The 13,835-nt window shown below is 43.7% G+C and overlaps 1 protein-coding gene across 1 annotated transcript in view; it reads left to right on the forward strand.

Moving 5' to 3' along the window:
- Positions 1-13,835, forward strand: part of LOC144597863 (cytosolic phospholipase A2-like) — a 99,456-nt gene that overhangs the window by 50,941 nt on the left and 34,680 nt on the right. Inside the window, exons 6-9 of the mRNA XM_078407577.1 lie at positions 4,561-4,598; positions 7,527-7,671; positions 9,607-9,743; positions 10,793-11,015. Of these exons, the coding sequence (XP_078263703.1) occupies positions 4,561-4,598; positions 7,527-7,671; positions 9,607-9,743; positions 10,793-11,015 (543 nt within the window). The remainder of the gene's footprint in view (positions 1-4,560; positions 4,599-7,526; positions 7,672-9,606; positions 9,744-10,792; positions 11,016-13,835) is intronic.

The following is a 13,835-nucleotide window of genomic DNA, read 5'->3' on the forward strand; positions in this document are numbered from 1 at the left end:
ATCTTTCTAAATTCCAGTGGAAACAAGCCCAGTCGCTCCATTCTTTCAACTTACGACAGTCCCGCCATTCTGGAAATTAACCTAGTGAACTTACGCTGCACTTCCTCAATAGCAAGAATGTCCTTCCTCAAATTTGGAGACCAAAACTGCACACAGTACTCCAGGTGCGGTCTCACTGGGGCCCTGTACAACTGCAGAAGGATCTCTTTGCACCTATATTCAACTCCTCTTGTCATGAAGGCCAACATACCATTAGCTTTCTTCACTGCCTGCTGTACCTGCATGGTTACTTTCAGTGACTGATGAACATGGACACCCTGATCTCTTTGTACTTCCCCATTTCCTAATTTGACACCTTTCAGATAATAATCTGCCTTCCTGTTCTTGCCACCAAAGTGGATAACCTCACATTTAACCACATTAAACTGCATCTGCCATGTATCTGCCCACTCACACAACCTGTCCAAGTCATCCTGCATCCTCATAGCATCCTTCTCACAGTTCACACTGCCATCCACCTTTGTGTCATCTGCAAATTTGCTAATGTTACTTTTAATCCCTTCATCTAAGTCATTAATGTATATTATAAATAGCTGTGGTCCCAGCACCGAGCATTGCGGTACCCCACTAGTCACTGCCTCCCATTCTGAAAGGGACCCGTTAATCCCTACTCTTTGTTTCCTGTCTGCCAATCAATTTTCTATCCATGTCAGTACCCTACCCCAATACCATGTGCTCTAATTTGGCCCACTAATCTCCTATGTGGGACCTTATCAAAGGCTTTCTGAAAGTCCAGTCTATATCCACTGGCTCTCCCTTGTACATTTTCCTAGTTACATCCTCAAAAAATTCCAGAAGAATAGTCAAGCATGATTTACAATTATGGGAGAAGATGTTGGAGTATGTTTTTGGGATGTTTGATTGATCTCACCAGACTTATGAAGAACAGAGCCCAAGGAAGGCATGTTCTTTATGAGGGTGAACCTCTTATTGTGGACTCCCTATTAAGGCACAAAATCAGTCTGTAAATTCCTGCAAAGCAAGCAAATCCCTGCACCTGCTCTGTCTCCTACTGTGGATTGAAGGAAAATTAGATGGTCTCATCTCCTTGAGTGTGGAGTGTGGATGACCTCCCTTGTGCAGCAGTGAAATGCAAACTTTATATTGGCATAGATCATCATCAGCAACCTGCGGTAGTTCTGAAGCTTGTCTGAAGATCAGTCTGAAGAAGGGTCTCGACCCGAAACATCACCCATTCTTTCTCTCCTGAGATGCTGCCTGTCCCGCTGAGTTGCTCCAGCATTTTGTGTCTACCTTCAATTTAAACCAGCCTCTGCAGTTTTTTTCCTAACACCCACTGCCAGCATGCTGCTCAACAAACATTGCAGTACCACTCCACAGAATGCATAAGCGTTACTCCTCAAGCTATTCCAATAGTATTTCCTTGTCCTTCAACCTCCCCCACCAAGAAGGACATAGACAATAGGTGCAGGAGTAGGCCATTTGGCCCTTCGAGCCAGCACCACCATTCAATGTGATCATGGCTGATCATTCTCAATCAGTGCCCCGTTCCTGCCTTCTCCCCATACCCCCTGACTCCGCTATCCTTAACAGCACTATCTAGCTCTCTCTTGAAAGCATTCAGAGAATTGGCTTCCACTGCCTTCTGAGGCAGAGAATTCCACAGATTTACAACTCTGACTGAAAAAGTTTTTCCTCATCTCCGTTCTAAATAGCCTACACCTTATTCTTAAACTGTGGCCCCTGGTTCTGGACTCCCCCAACATTGGGAACATGTTTCCTGCCTCTAACGTGTCCAACCCCTTAATAATCTTATATGTTTCGATAAGATCCCCTCTCATCCTTCTAAATTCCAGTGTATACAAGCCTAGTTGCTCCAGTCTTTCAACATATGACAGTCCCGCCATTCCGGGAATTAACCTAGTAAACCTACGCTGCACGCCCTCAATAGCAAGAATATCCTTCCTCAAATTTGGAGACCAAAACTGCACACAGAACTCCAGGTGCGGTCTCACCAGGGCCCTGAACAACTGCAGAAGGACCTCTTTGCTCCTACACTCAACTCCTCTTGTTATGAAGGCCAACATTCCATTGGCTTTCTTCACTGCCTGCTGGACCTGCATGCTTCCTTTCAGACTGATGCACTAGGACACCCAGATCTCGTTGTACGTCCCCTTTTCCTAACTTGGCATAGGACTTCAGGCATATGGGAACATCGCCACCTGCAGGTTTCCATTCAAGTTGCACACCTTTCTCACTGGAGAATATATTATCTTTCCTGCATCATTGCTCTGTATCCAACAGCACTGTGGGTATCTTCAGCAGAAGGACTGCAACAGTTTAAGAAGACAGCTCTCACTCTGATGAAAGGTCTTGACCCAAAACGTCACCCATTCCTTCTCTCCAGGGATGCTGCCTGTCCCGCTGAGTTACTCCATTTTGTATCTCTCTACCCCCTTCTCTTAGGCAGTTAGGGATGGGCTGAATCCTGACAATCAATAAATAAATTGTGCCCATAAGTTAACTGTTTACAACTGGCTTTCCCCAGGAGCAGCAGAGCAAGACATTTTCCAATTGACTTCTCTTTGAAAGAAGCCATTGGTTAAATTACCAGTATTGACTTTGTTTGCAAGTGCTGATGAATACATTCTTCAATCCATGGTTGGTGGTGACAACATTTTAATTTTTATCTTTTATAATCCTTTTCTCTCAAAACAATCTTCGTTAGCTTTCCTGCCTTATTTAGTAAAAAATAGAATTCATATTGGAATCATAGAATGGTTACGTGATAGAAGGAAGCCAAAGAGAGACACAAAAACTGGAGTAACTCATGTACTCCAGTTTTTTGTATCTATCTTTGGTTTATACCAACATCTGCAGTTCCTCCCTACACATAGAAGGAAGCCATTAGCTTAATATGAGAGCAATCCAGCCAGTTGCACTCTCATCTTCTCCCCAAAGTCCTGCATATCTTTATTTTCAGATACTTGTGCAGCTTGTATTTGAAAACAACAATTACATCTGCTTCAGTGGCAGTGCATTCCAGTTCCCAACTTTTCTGTGTTTTAAAAATGTTACTTTGTCGATCTTTTTGCCAATTGTTTTCATACATGTTCCCTATCATTATCACTTGGCACCTCAGCCAAAGTGAACAGTTTCTTTCCATTTCTACACCTTTCATGATTTTCAATACTCTTTAACAAATCCACATTGATAATGGGAGACAAAGACATTTAATTTTCAAAGTATAAACCTTGGCCAGTGAAATGTTATTGATTTAGAATTGCCTCAGGGAAGTACGTTGAGCAGTGTTCCTTGGAAGTTGCGATATTTTTGTATGTTTTGCAACTGGGCTTGTTGAGGCAAGCGACAATTGCAATTTTTATAAATTAGATTTGGGAAATATCTGATACAAAGAAACTGGGAGCAGCCAGTTAGGTTGCTTTTGGATTTACTGGGAAAAGAGCAGATTTAAACAAAGACCAAAATGACACATTTCCATGAAACCCACCACTCAGGCCATTCTATGGGGTTTGTATCGTTTACAATCCCAGCTTCTTTGTCAGGGACAGGTTATCATTTGGGTAGGGTTGTGGTTAACAGGAACTCGTGCTAAATTGCCCCGCCTCCTTATTTTTCAATGTACTTGGTCTCGATTGGCAACCTTCCTTCAGGTTTTGTTCCCTGGTGATTCAATAAGATTACAAATTAGAAGATCACATTTTAATGAAAACCTGTAGTTCTCTTTTGAGGATGGATTTAAATGTGAGCCACATCAGGTTTTCCAGCCCACCCAAAGCAATAACAAATGAAATACTGAGATAGACGTGACCAGTGACAAACTAATGCCACTCTTCACTGACCTCACAAATAAACTACCCGCACATCATTGAATTGAATTGAATACTTTTTGTCACATGTGACAAGTCACAGTGAAATTCTTTGCTTGCATACCTTGCCAAAGTATGCAAATAGTCGCCCATAAAGGGCGCTTACAATCCAGTGCCAACATCCAGTCTTCCCAGGGGGAACTTGCAGAAACCCAGGAAAATCCTCCATGGCAAATTCTTCTATGTTCTCAGGGTCTCCTGCATGATAAGGCACATTAGGTGTAACTTGTGTATAATAAGAAGATTGAGAGTTTCAGACAACTTTTCCTACTCTGCTAAATGTGCAAGGTTTAGTCCGTGCAGTAGTTGGGGGTACTACAGTTGGCTTCAACAGCCCAGGTCTATATTCAAAATTAGTTGATGTCTCCACTTTCACTTATTACCAAATGATTCAGCATATTTGTGCGAGTGCTGGCTACAAACACAACCAACCTTGTCGGTGAAGCATTCCGTGGCAGGATAGCCTGCGGGGTTTGCAGCCAAGTTTTATGCCCCAACTTTTGAGAGCGAAGGGGAGAATATCTTGGAGTAACTATGATTTTGTTTAATTCCAGATGCCAGTTGTAGAAGTTGCCGGTTTCCATGATATCTTTGTTCCTGTGTGTGCTGCACCATGCACCATATTAATCATTTCTTTAATCTTTTCTAGGTGACTACAGTATTTATGGACATGTCCTTGGAAGTTTGGTAAGTATTCCTATAAAGCTGGAATTTACAGACAAACATGCTTTATGATTGCATTGGAAAGCTGGATTGGCTGGTATTGGATCTTTACCTTGGATCCCATGGGCTTCAGCAGTTTCCACAGTGGTTCAGGGATATCCTGCCATAGAATGGACAGAAGAGTGGTAAGCCCTGGTGAAATTGTACAGATGGTCATTTGGGCTATTACCAAAACTATAGTAGGACGTTAAAAAAACAGCCTCAAATAACAATTCATTGCCCATGAAAGATACAAAAGTTTGAAATAAGAAGATGGATTATAATACTCAAATAATCTTATCTTTTTGATTAATCTCAGTCTCAGATATTTATCTTCTTCCCATATGTGCTGGCACGAAGGGCTGAATGGCCTCCTCCTGCACCTATTTTCTATGTTTCTATGTGGATTCCTGCTGACATTTGTGGATGTGCGCAGAATGACCATGGTTGTTAGCCAAGTTGCAGCTTTAGGACAAGAATCTGAGAAAATTGAGCCACCTTTACAGGTTGATCACCTGTGCTTTCAACCAATGGAAGTGGCAGGGTGGCACATCCGAGTGCGCAACAACCTGGAGCTCAATGCTCTTAAGACAGTGGAACTGATTGTAGACTTTAGGAGAGCTTCCCCTCCCCTCCCCCACTTACCATCAACAACAACACAGTCACATCTGTGGAATAATTTAAGTTCCTTGGAACCATCATCTCCAGGGACCCTAAATGGGAGGCCACCATTGACTCCATAGTCAAAAAGGCCCAACAGAGGATGTACTTCCTGCGGCAGCTGAGAAAACACAATCTGCCACAGGCAATGATGGTCCAGTTTTATACTGCCATCATAGAGTCTGTCCTCACCTTCTCCATCATGGTCTGGTTTGGCTCAGCCACCAAGCATGACATCCGAAGGCTGCAACGCATCGTTCGATCAGCCGAGAAGGTTGTTGGCTGCAACCTTCCCCCCCCCATCGATGAACTGTACACTGCAAGGGCCAGGAATCGAGCGGGTAAGATCATCTCTGACCTCTCTGACCCGGGCGACAAATTATTTGAAGTACTTCCCTCTGGGAGGCGACTCCGGACTGTCAAACCAGCCACAGTCAGACATAAAAACTGCTTTTTTTCACAAGCAGGAGGTTTACTCAACAGCCAAAAGTCTGTAGCCTCCTTTTGCTCTGGTATTTTATTTCATTCTTCACATGTTTAAATTATAACTAGACCAAGTTGGGCCCAAACCACTCCTGCATTGGTGCAGTACCCTCTCCTCCCCACCTCCCCCTCTCCTTCCCTCTCCCCCTCCTCCCCCTCTTCCCATCCTCCCCCCTCCCTCCTCCCCCCACCCTTCCCCCACTCCTCCCCCACCCTTCCCCCACTTCATCCCCCTCAACCCCCCTTAGAAGGTGAAGGGGAGAACCAGGGACCGCTAATCGAAGGTCCTGAAACACATGATTCCTTTAGGATGGAGATGAATTGTCAACTGAGACACGTGAGGGTGGTGGTGATGGTGGTGTGGATAAGGTTGGGGAATCAAGTGGATAAGGTCCCGAGGAGAGAGGGTAGTTAAAGATTATGCTTGAGAAAGGAAATCCAGAGGTACAGAATGGGGTTTTGTCTAGTCCCAGGAGGAAGCATTCAGCTCTCTGACAACTGCCACAGGAGCATAAGTAACAGCGGTGGTCAGGAGGTGTGCTGAGATCCATAGAGGTTGTGCAAGGATCTGAAGGTCAGCAGAGAAACATACATTATGGGAAACTCTTCTTCCTATTGGACTAAACAGACGGTATTAAAATGCAGAATCAGCACTTAGTAAGAGGTTGTTTCCATGCATACAGAGGAGCTGTTCTCAAGCTTTCCTACCAAGATGCAAGTAGTCGTGGCTTTTATACTAAAAGTACAGTGACACACCTTATTTGGGTGTGTAACTGTTTTTGATACTGATTACTGATCATTCGCATTTATTGACTCCTGACATTGGCCAGCAGTTCAATTGTTCTTCATTGCCTTGTGAACAGTTTTACAAGAGAGCATATCTTTGCTTCTGTTCTTTACCTGATGGAAAGGTCAAACTTCACGCGTGGCCTTTCTTCTTCACACCTTCTTGACTATTCCTTGCCTCAGTGCTCTGTTAACCCCATGACACTCTCTTCAGGAGAACTGTCTTTTCATCCTTTACGAAGTAGTATTAAAACATGATTGTTAGCTGGGTGACCACAGACCACACATTAACAGTGATAAATGTTTTCACAATAATCATGCCTATTGATAAGTTGTCTTTATAAGGGTACAATGTTGTTCTCGAAATAGTCAAATCTACAGAGGCAGTATAAAAAATTTTTTTAATGATTACAACTGGTTCACATTCTCTAATCTGTGCGAACTTGCCGTGGCAGCTAACATGGCAGTTTTCCAATTACTTAACCAAACCTGGGTGGCTACAGCCTGATGCATCCACATTATTCCTTTGAGCTAAAATACTTTAATGTAAATTCACTTTCCTGTTCACATGTCAAAGAAACTGTTTCCAAAGAACATTAGTGAAGCTGGTAGAGCTGCTGCCTTGTAGCACCAGAGACCGGGTTCGATCCTGACCTCGGGAGCTGTGAGTTGGTGGGCCGAGGGGCCTGTTCCCATGCTCGAAACCCGAAACAGTCTCAAACAATTAAATGGCCAGTTCTGCTCCTATTTTTCTGTGTTCTGGTGGTCAAGGTATTAGTATTATTTTCTCACTGATGTATTTTATGAAAAATGTGTGTGATACCAGGGAAGATTGAACATGGTGTCACTTGACTAAAGACCATTTAAACCATTTAGAGTTCTACCGTATAATTTTATCCATGCATATAAGGTTGAGTGGCAACTCCCACTATGTACTATCCTTTATGTTCAGTTTCATTGTAATCACTCCCAATTTCCTTCTAGTTCTTCAGTTGATCTTCGATTCAGCATGGCACTCTGTGATGAGGAAAAAATATTCAGGCAGAAGAGAAGGGAAAATGTTATGGAAGGAATCAAGAACCTCTTGGGTCCCAATAATTCCATGAATGCACCACAATCAACCCGGGAGGTAAGCCCTCAACTTGTGATGAACTTGTTGCTGAGGACTTTGTATTGGGATCAGTGGGGTATCTAGGGTATGGCAGGTATGGCACGTGCCCTGGGCACCACTTGAAGGGCACCACTTTACATTTTATACCAAGCCAATTAACCTACAAACCTGTACGCCATTGTGGGAGGAACCCGGAGCACCCGGCAAAAACCCATGCAGCTTATGAGGAGAAAGTACAAACTCCGTATGGACGGCGCCGGTAGTCAGGATTGTAAGGCAATAGATCCACCGCTACGTTGCCGATAATAAGTGCTTTAGTCCAACTGATCTGCGATACCATTAACCCTTTACGCAAGTCATAGTAAAATATTAAACGGTGCTTTGTAACTGGAGGTTTTGTTCCACTCCACAGTTATACACAGATAGACTTCTCAAAGGCTGGCAGATCACCTCTGATCTAGGCTGTTGTTGGAGTACAGATCCACCACCGATTTTCCGGCACCCTTGGTTCCAGAGCCTTGCCAAATTATCCGTTTTGTCGGACCAACAGAGGTCATGGTCTTATGGGGCTAAGATACTGGCCTGTAAAGCCGGCCTCGGAGGTCGGCTAGGGGGACAGATCTGCCGGCTCCAGCCGGGCTGGAATTCCAGAGCCCCAGCCACAGTGAGCAAATTCGACCCGCCAATTGGCACGGAAGTCTCGACGAGATCGAGATCGGCTGCCTCACCCAGCCTGGGCACAACATTTTCAGGGGGGTGGGGGGGGGGGGGTGGGCGGAAGGACTTCCTGGGGGAGATTTCAAGTGCGCTCTCTGTCTCCGAGGGGGGAGGGGTGGCTGGACCACCGTTTGCCGGAAAATCTTTTGAAAGATAACCTATTTAAATTCTACCCAGTGCTACCTCTGGACTGTGAAGGTATCTGTGCTCTCCATTCCCATGAATAGAGATTGTACTGATGTGGACCTTAACATTTGGAGCTGTCTCTGAGTAGTTTCTATGTAGTTTCTCCCCTGTAAGTTATCTGTCCTTCAATGTAGACAAGGAGGGATAGGTTAACTTTGTGGAAGTGGATGGATGTAAAAATACGCTGGAACGAGGTAAATATGCAACAGAATTTGTTGCAGACTGGAATTGCAATAACTGGAATAACATTATTTCGTTGTAGCCAATTATCATATCATATATATACAGCGCGGAAACAGGCCTTTTCAGCCCACCAAGTCCGCGCCGCCCAGCGATCCCCGCACACTAACACTATTAACACTATCCTACACACACTAGGGACAATTTTTTTTTTTTACATTTACCCAGTCAATTAACCTACATACCTGTACGTCTTTGGAGTGTGGGAGGAAACCGAAGATCTCGGAGAAAACCCACGCAGGTCACGGGGAGAACGTACAAACTCCTTACAGTACAGCACCCGTAGTCAATTAGTTTTGTAACACTCCTGATTAGTCTAGGTTTGATAGGAATGCTGAAGTAAGTTGCAATAACTTGGAACACCATATTTGGAAAGTTTACACTAACCATTACAGGTTGAATTAGCCACAGTAGATGTCCTCCATTGTTAGTCTAGCTCAAAACGTGTGTGAGGTTGAACTAGTGAAAATGAATTTGCCAAAAAGACTTTGCAGTGGCATTAATGCAAATTGCTCTGTGATGTGCCCTGTAGCATTGGGACAGATCACGATGAACACAAACCAGGCCTTGTGTTCATCTCCTGTGTGATCCCTGTGGTCGTAATAATCTCTCACAGAATTGTAGCTGAAGGAATGGTAGCTGCAGCCATCCTGCAAGTGGTGATTAGCCTCAGGAGGCTCGTGCAATACATGAGGAGGAATGCAGGAATGTACCACTTTGTGTGAGGCTCTCAGCTGGCAGTGCCCCTGGCAGTGTCTCTGGAACCATGGTTAAAGAAGTCATAATGCTACACTCTCGGTTGTATTTCAGGTGCCGACGATAGCTATTCTGGGTTCTGGTGGAGGATTTAGAGCAATGATCGGGCTTTCTGGTGCAATGAAGGCTTTAGTGGAATCCGGAGTCTTTGACTGTACAACCTACGTCGCTGGCCTCTCTGGTTCTACCTGGTAAGTTCCACATCTAGAGACCTCATTGTAGCCTGAATAAAATTGTATCATTAAATATATTGAGTCTCTCTTAGTGGCCAAATAGATTAAGGCAGCTGCAGTATGATTTTAGAGATATTTTGGTAGCCTAGCATGATCACCTCTCTGTGCTAAATTAGCTGATCACAGAAGGGGTCATTTAGGGAAGACATGTTTTTGGCTTTAAAATCAATAGCTAAGATGGGGAATATGATCAATCACCCATCCTAATCATGATGTGTAGGAAGGAACTGCAGATGCTGGTTTAATCCGAAGATGGACACAAAATGCTGGAGCAACTCAGCTGGACAGTCAGCATCTCTGGAGAGAAGGAGTCTGAAGAAGGTTCTCGACCCGAAACGTCACCCATTCCTTCTCTCGAGTGATGCTCCCTGTCCCACTGAGTTACTCCAGCATTTTGTGTCTATCCAAATCATGATCTTGTTTTTCCTTTTGGAAACACTTGTATTTTCTAGGATTCGGCCACTTACAGTCATTTCAAATGTCATGCAATAAGAATGGTTATGCATTTGCCCATAGGACCATATTAAGACAATGAATGACGAAACATTTCAGTATCCATTGGCAGTTATTTTAATCTTTTGGAAAGATAAGTGTCACAACTTGTCACAAATGCTGCTTTTATTCTCAAAGATCAATTTCTGAGTGGTGCATGAGGCACAGTATTTTAACATTGCTATTAGGTATGGTTGGAAATCCAGAGTAATTCTCTGATTTAGGTGCCAACATTTAACTCTTTTAATTCTGCTCTTTTGCATGTTTCAGATTTGATATGAGCATTTCATTCCTTTTGGACTCAAAAATCTTGAGCTTTACAAGGCCAGAATTTTGTTAAGATGAGCTATGCAAATCTTGTTGGATACATGACGAAGGGTTGGGGCTCCATTTGCTTTCTTTGGGAAGGCTAAGGGAAGGGTGGTGGTAGCCGAGTTCCAGTGGAAAACAAGGGAAAACATGGACGTGCTGAAATGCTTTGAGTTATTCTCTTCCACATCTCTCTCCTCAACCAGGTACATGTCAAAACTATATTGTAACCCAGAATTTCCAACCAAAGGACCTGGTGAAATCAACAAAGAACTAATGGAAAATGTCAGCCACAATCCAATGTTCCTGCTAAATCCTGTGAAGGTCAGACGATACTTAGAGGCCTTGTGGCAGAAGAAGATGGCAGGACAGCCCGTCACCTTTACTGATATATTTGGGATGCTCATAGGTGAAACACTGATTGCAAATGTAAGTTGAGAATAATTCTTTATTTCATAATATCAGGACACACAGCCCAAGTGGTTATTGTACTGAGGAAGTTCTGAAATATGTCTTTCCCGAGATGTCAATGGATCCCATGCCATAATTACTGATTATATTTCCATAAACATATGTACAAAAATGGTTGAGGTTCTGCAGAGTGAATACAGGAAGTTAAGCAAATGGTTAAAAAGCAAGATCACAAGGTTTGTGACTACTCTGGACGGCGGTACAAATGACATTGCTTGGGGTGGGAGGGAGCTCTGTAACCCGCAATGAAGCACCAAGCGGCGGGATTTTTTAACGTGTAAGAAGGAGCTGTAGACGCTGGTTTACACCGAAGATAGACACAAAATGCCGGAGTAACTCAGCAGGACAGGCAGCATCTCTGGAGAGAAGGAATGGATGATGTTTCAGGTTGAGACCCTTCCTGAAGGGTCAACCATTCCTTCTCTCCAGAGATGCTGCCTGTCCCGGTAAGTTACTCCAGCTACTGGGTGATATTATAGGGAGGGTTTGATCAGACAAACCACTCCGCTGGATGCTGACCTCCGCAGCTGTCTAATCGCTGCACGAACAGCAGCTTCAAGTTTACAGTGGTCATCCATTGACATTCTGGACTGTAGCCACCACCCGCACAAAGCAGCAATTCATTCACTCAAACATTTGTTTTTCTTTTGCATTGCCCACAATCCGGGAAACCGAGAATAACTCATGGTTTGGGAAGTGCAACGTATTCCCGCTTGAGGAGCAAGTTACAATGCAAACGAAAATCGTAACGATCTCGCTCATTCATCGAAGCATAAAACAATAAAACCTACAAAATCATCGTAGTCTTGTACAAATTAACCATAAATACCCCTAATTAATAATTTTTAAAGCAGTATTTTCTTACCTCCATGGAGCAAAACTGGAAAATACGGATGAAACGCAGATCTGTATACATGCAGCAGATCAGCCGCCGATAATGTTTAGCCCTTGCCACCTATGACCTGCGCATGATCAGTCGAGATACCAAACTCGCTTATTCTCAGAGGCAATTAGTTTGGTCTGAAGGGCCTGCTGCAAATGAAAGCGAGTCAGGATGGGCAGACATCAAGGCTCCAGGCGGGAGTGGCTGGTGTGGCTAATGCCAGGCAACCCAGGGGTATGGCCAGCAGGGAGGTCAGAAGCATCAAAAGTGGGAACAGGAGCAGGTTGGATGATGCGGCCTGATGGTCTGCATCCCAGGGTACTCAGGGAGGTGGCTCTAGAAATAGTGGATGCATTGGTGATCATTTTCCAATGTTCAATAGATTCAGGATCAGTTCCTGTGGATTGGAGGATAGCTAATGTTATCCCACTCGTCAAGAAAGGAGCGAGAGACAAAACGGGGAATTATAGACCCGTTAACCTGACATTGGTGGTGGGGAAGATGCTGGAGTCAATTATTAAAGAGGTAATAACGGTGCATTTGCATAGCAGAAAAAGGATAAGTCCAAGTCAGCATGGATTTATGAAAGGGAAATGATGGTTGACTAAGCTTCTGGAATTTATTGAGGATGTGACAAGTAAAATGGATGAAGGGGAGCCAGTGGATGTAGTGTATCTAGACTTTCAAGGGATATGGGGAGAGGTTGGGCACAGGTTACTGATGGTGGATGATCAGCCATGATCACAATGAATGGCGGTGCTGGCTCGAAGGGCCGAATGGCCTCCTCTGCACCTATTTTCTATGTTTCTATGTAACATGGTATTAGAGTCTGCAGTATCACAATTTAGGTAGGCCATAGTATATACGTATTGTACAGTGAAAGCGATGGTTTCTTATATTCAGTGGATGGCTTCACATTTGCTTCTATTGATGCCTTAGATTTCCCTTTCCCTTTAAAATGAACAAGGAATAATTCGGAGGGTGGTGTATCCGTGGAATTCTTTACCACAGAAGGCTGTGGAGGCCGTCAATGGATATTTCTAAGTCTGAAGAAGGGTCTCGACCCGAAACGTCACCCATTCCTTCTCTCCCGAGATGCTGCCTGACCTGCTGAGTTACTCCAGCATTTTGTGAATAAATACCTTCGATTTGTACCTGCATCTGCAGTCATCTTCTTATACTTTCTAAGGCAGAGACAGTTTCTTAATTAGTACTGGTGTAAGGGTTTTGGGGAGAAGGCGGGAGAATGGGGTTAGGAGGGAGAGATAGATCAGCCATGACTGAATGGCAGAGTAGACTTGATGGGCCGAATGGCCTAATTCTACTCCTATCACATGAATAACTGCTAGTTACTGCTAGTAACTGCCAGTGTTGTAGGTTGAACTGCCCTCTGTTTAAGTTAATTCATCATGATCACATCTACACTACTTACCATGTTGTCTATCTTGGTGTGTTTAACATACGTGTGTTTTTTGTTAATCTCATCATGTAAGCCTAGCCAATTATAAATACTTTTAAAATGCATACTTGATAGTATCGTTCATATCAATGGTGTTGGATAATTGGGTAAGATAACATTGCTTGTGTTCTTTTCTTCTGTCAACTGATCTGAGCATGCAACATTGGTTCATAGACTAACTTGCAGTGGGTTCTTGGGCCAACTTAGCCTCTATCATTTTTCTCAAAAATCCCCGGCAAAATCATTATTTTTGCATGCAGGTGGGACTAGTGTTAGCCAGCTTGGGCAAGTTGGGGGAAAGGGTCTGTTTCCACAGTGTGACACTATAATTAAGAAAACTGTAGAACTTGTCAATTGTTGTTTAGGTTTGAAAAGGAGAAAGTGATATTGGAAACACTGATCCATTTTGTATCCATGTAATGTATTTTGATTGTTT

This window comes from Rhinoraja longicauda, chromosome 11 (assembly GCF_053455715.1).
Source record: "Rhinoraja longicauda isolate Sanriku21f chromosome 11, sRhiLon1.1, whole genome shotgun sequence".
Lineage (NCBI taxonomy): Eukaryota > Metazoa > Chordata > Chondrichthyes > Rajiformes > Arhynchobatidae > Rhinoraja > Rhinoraja longicauda.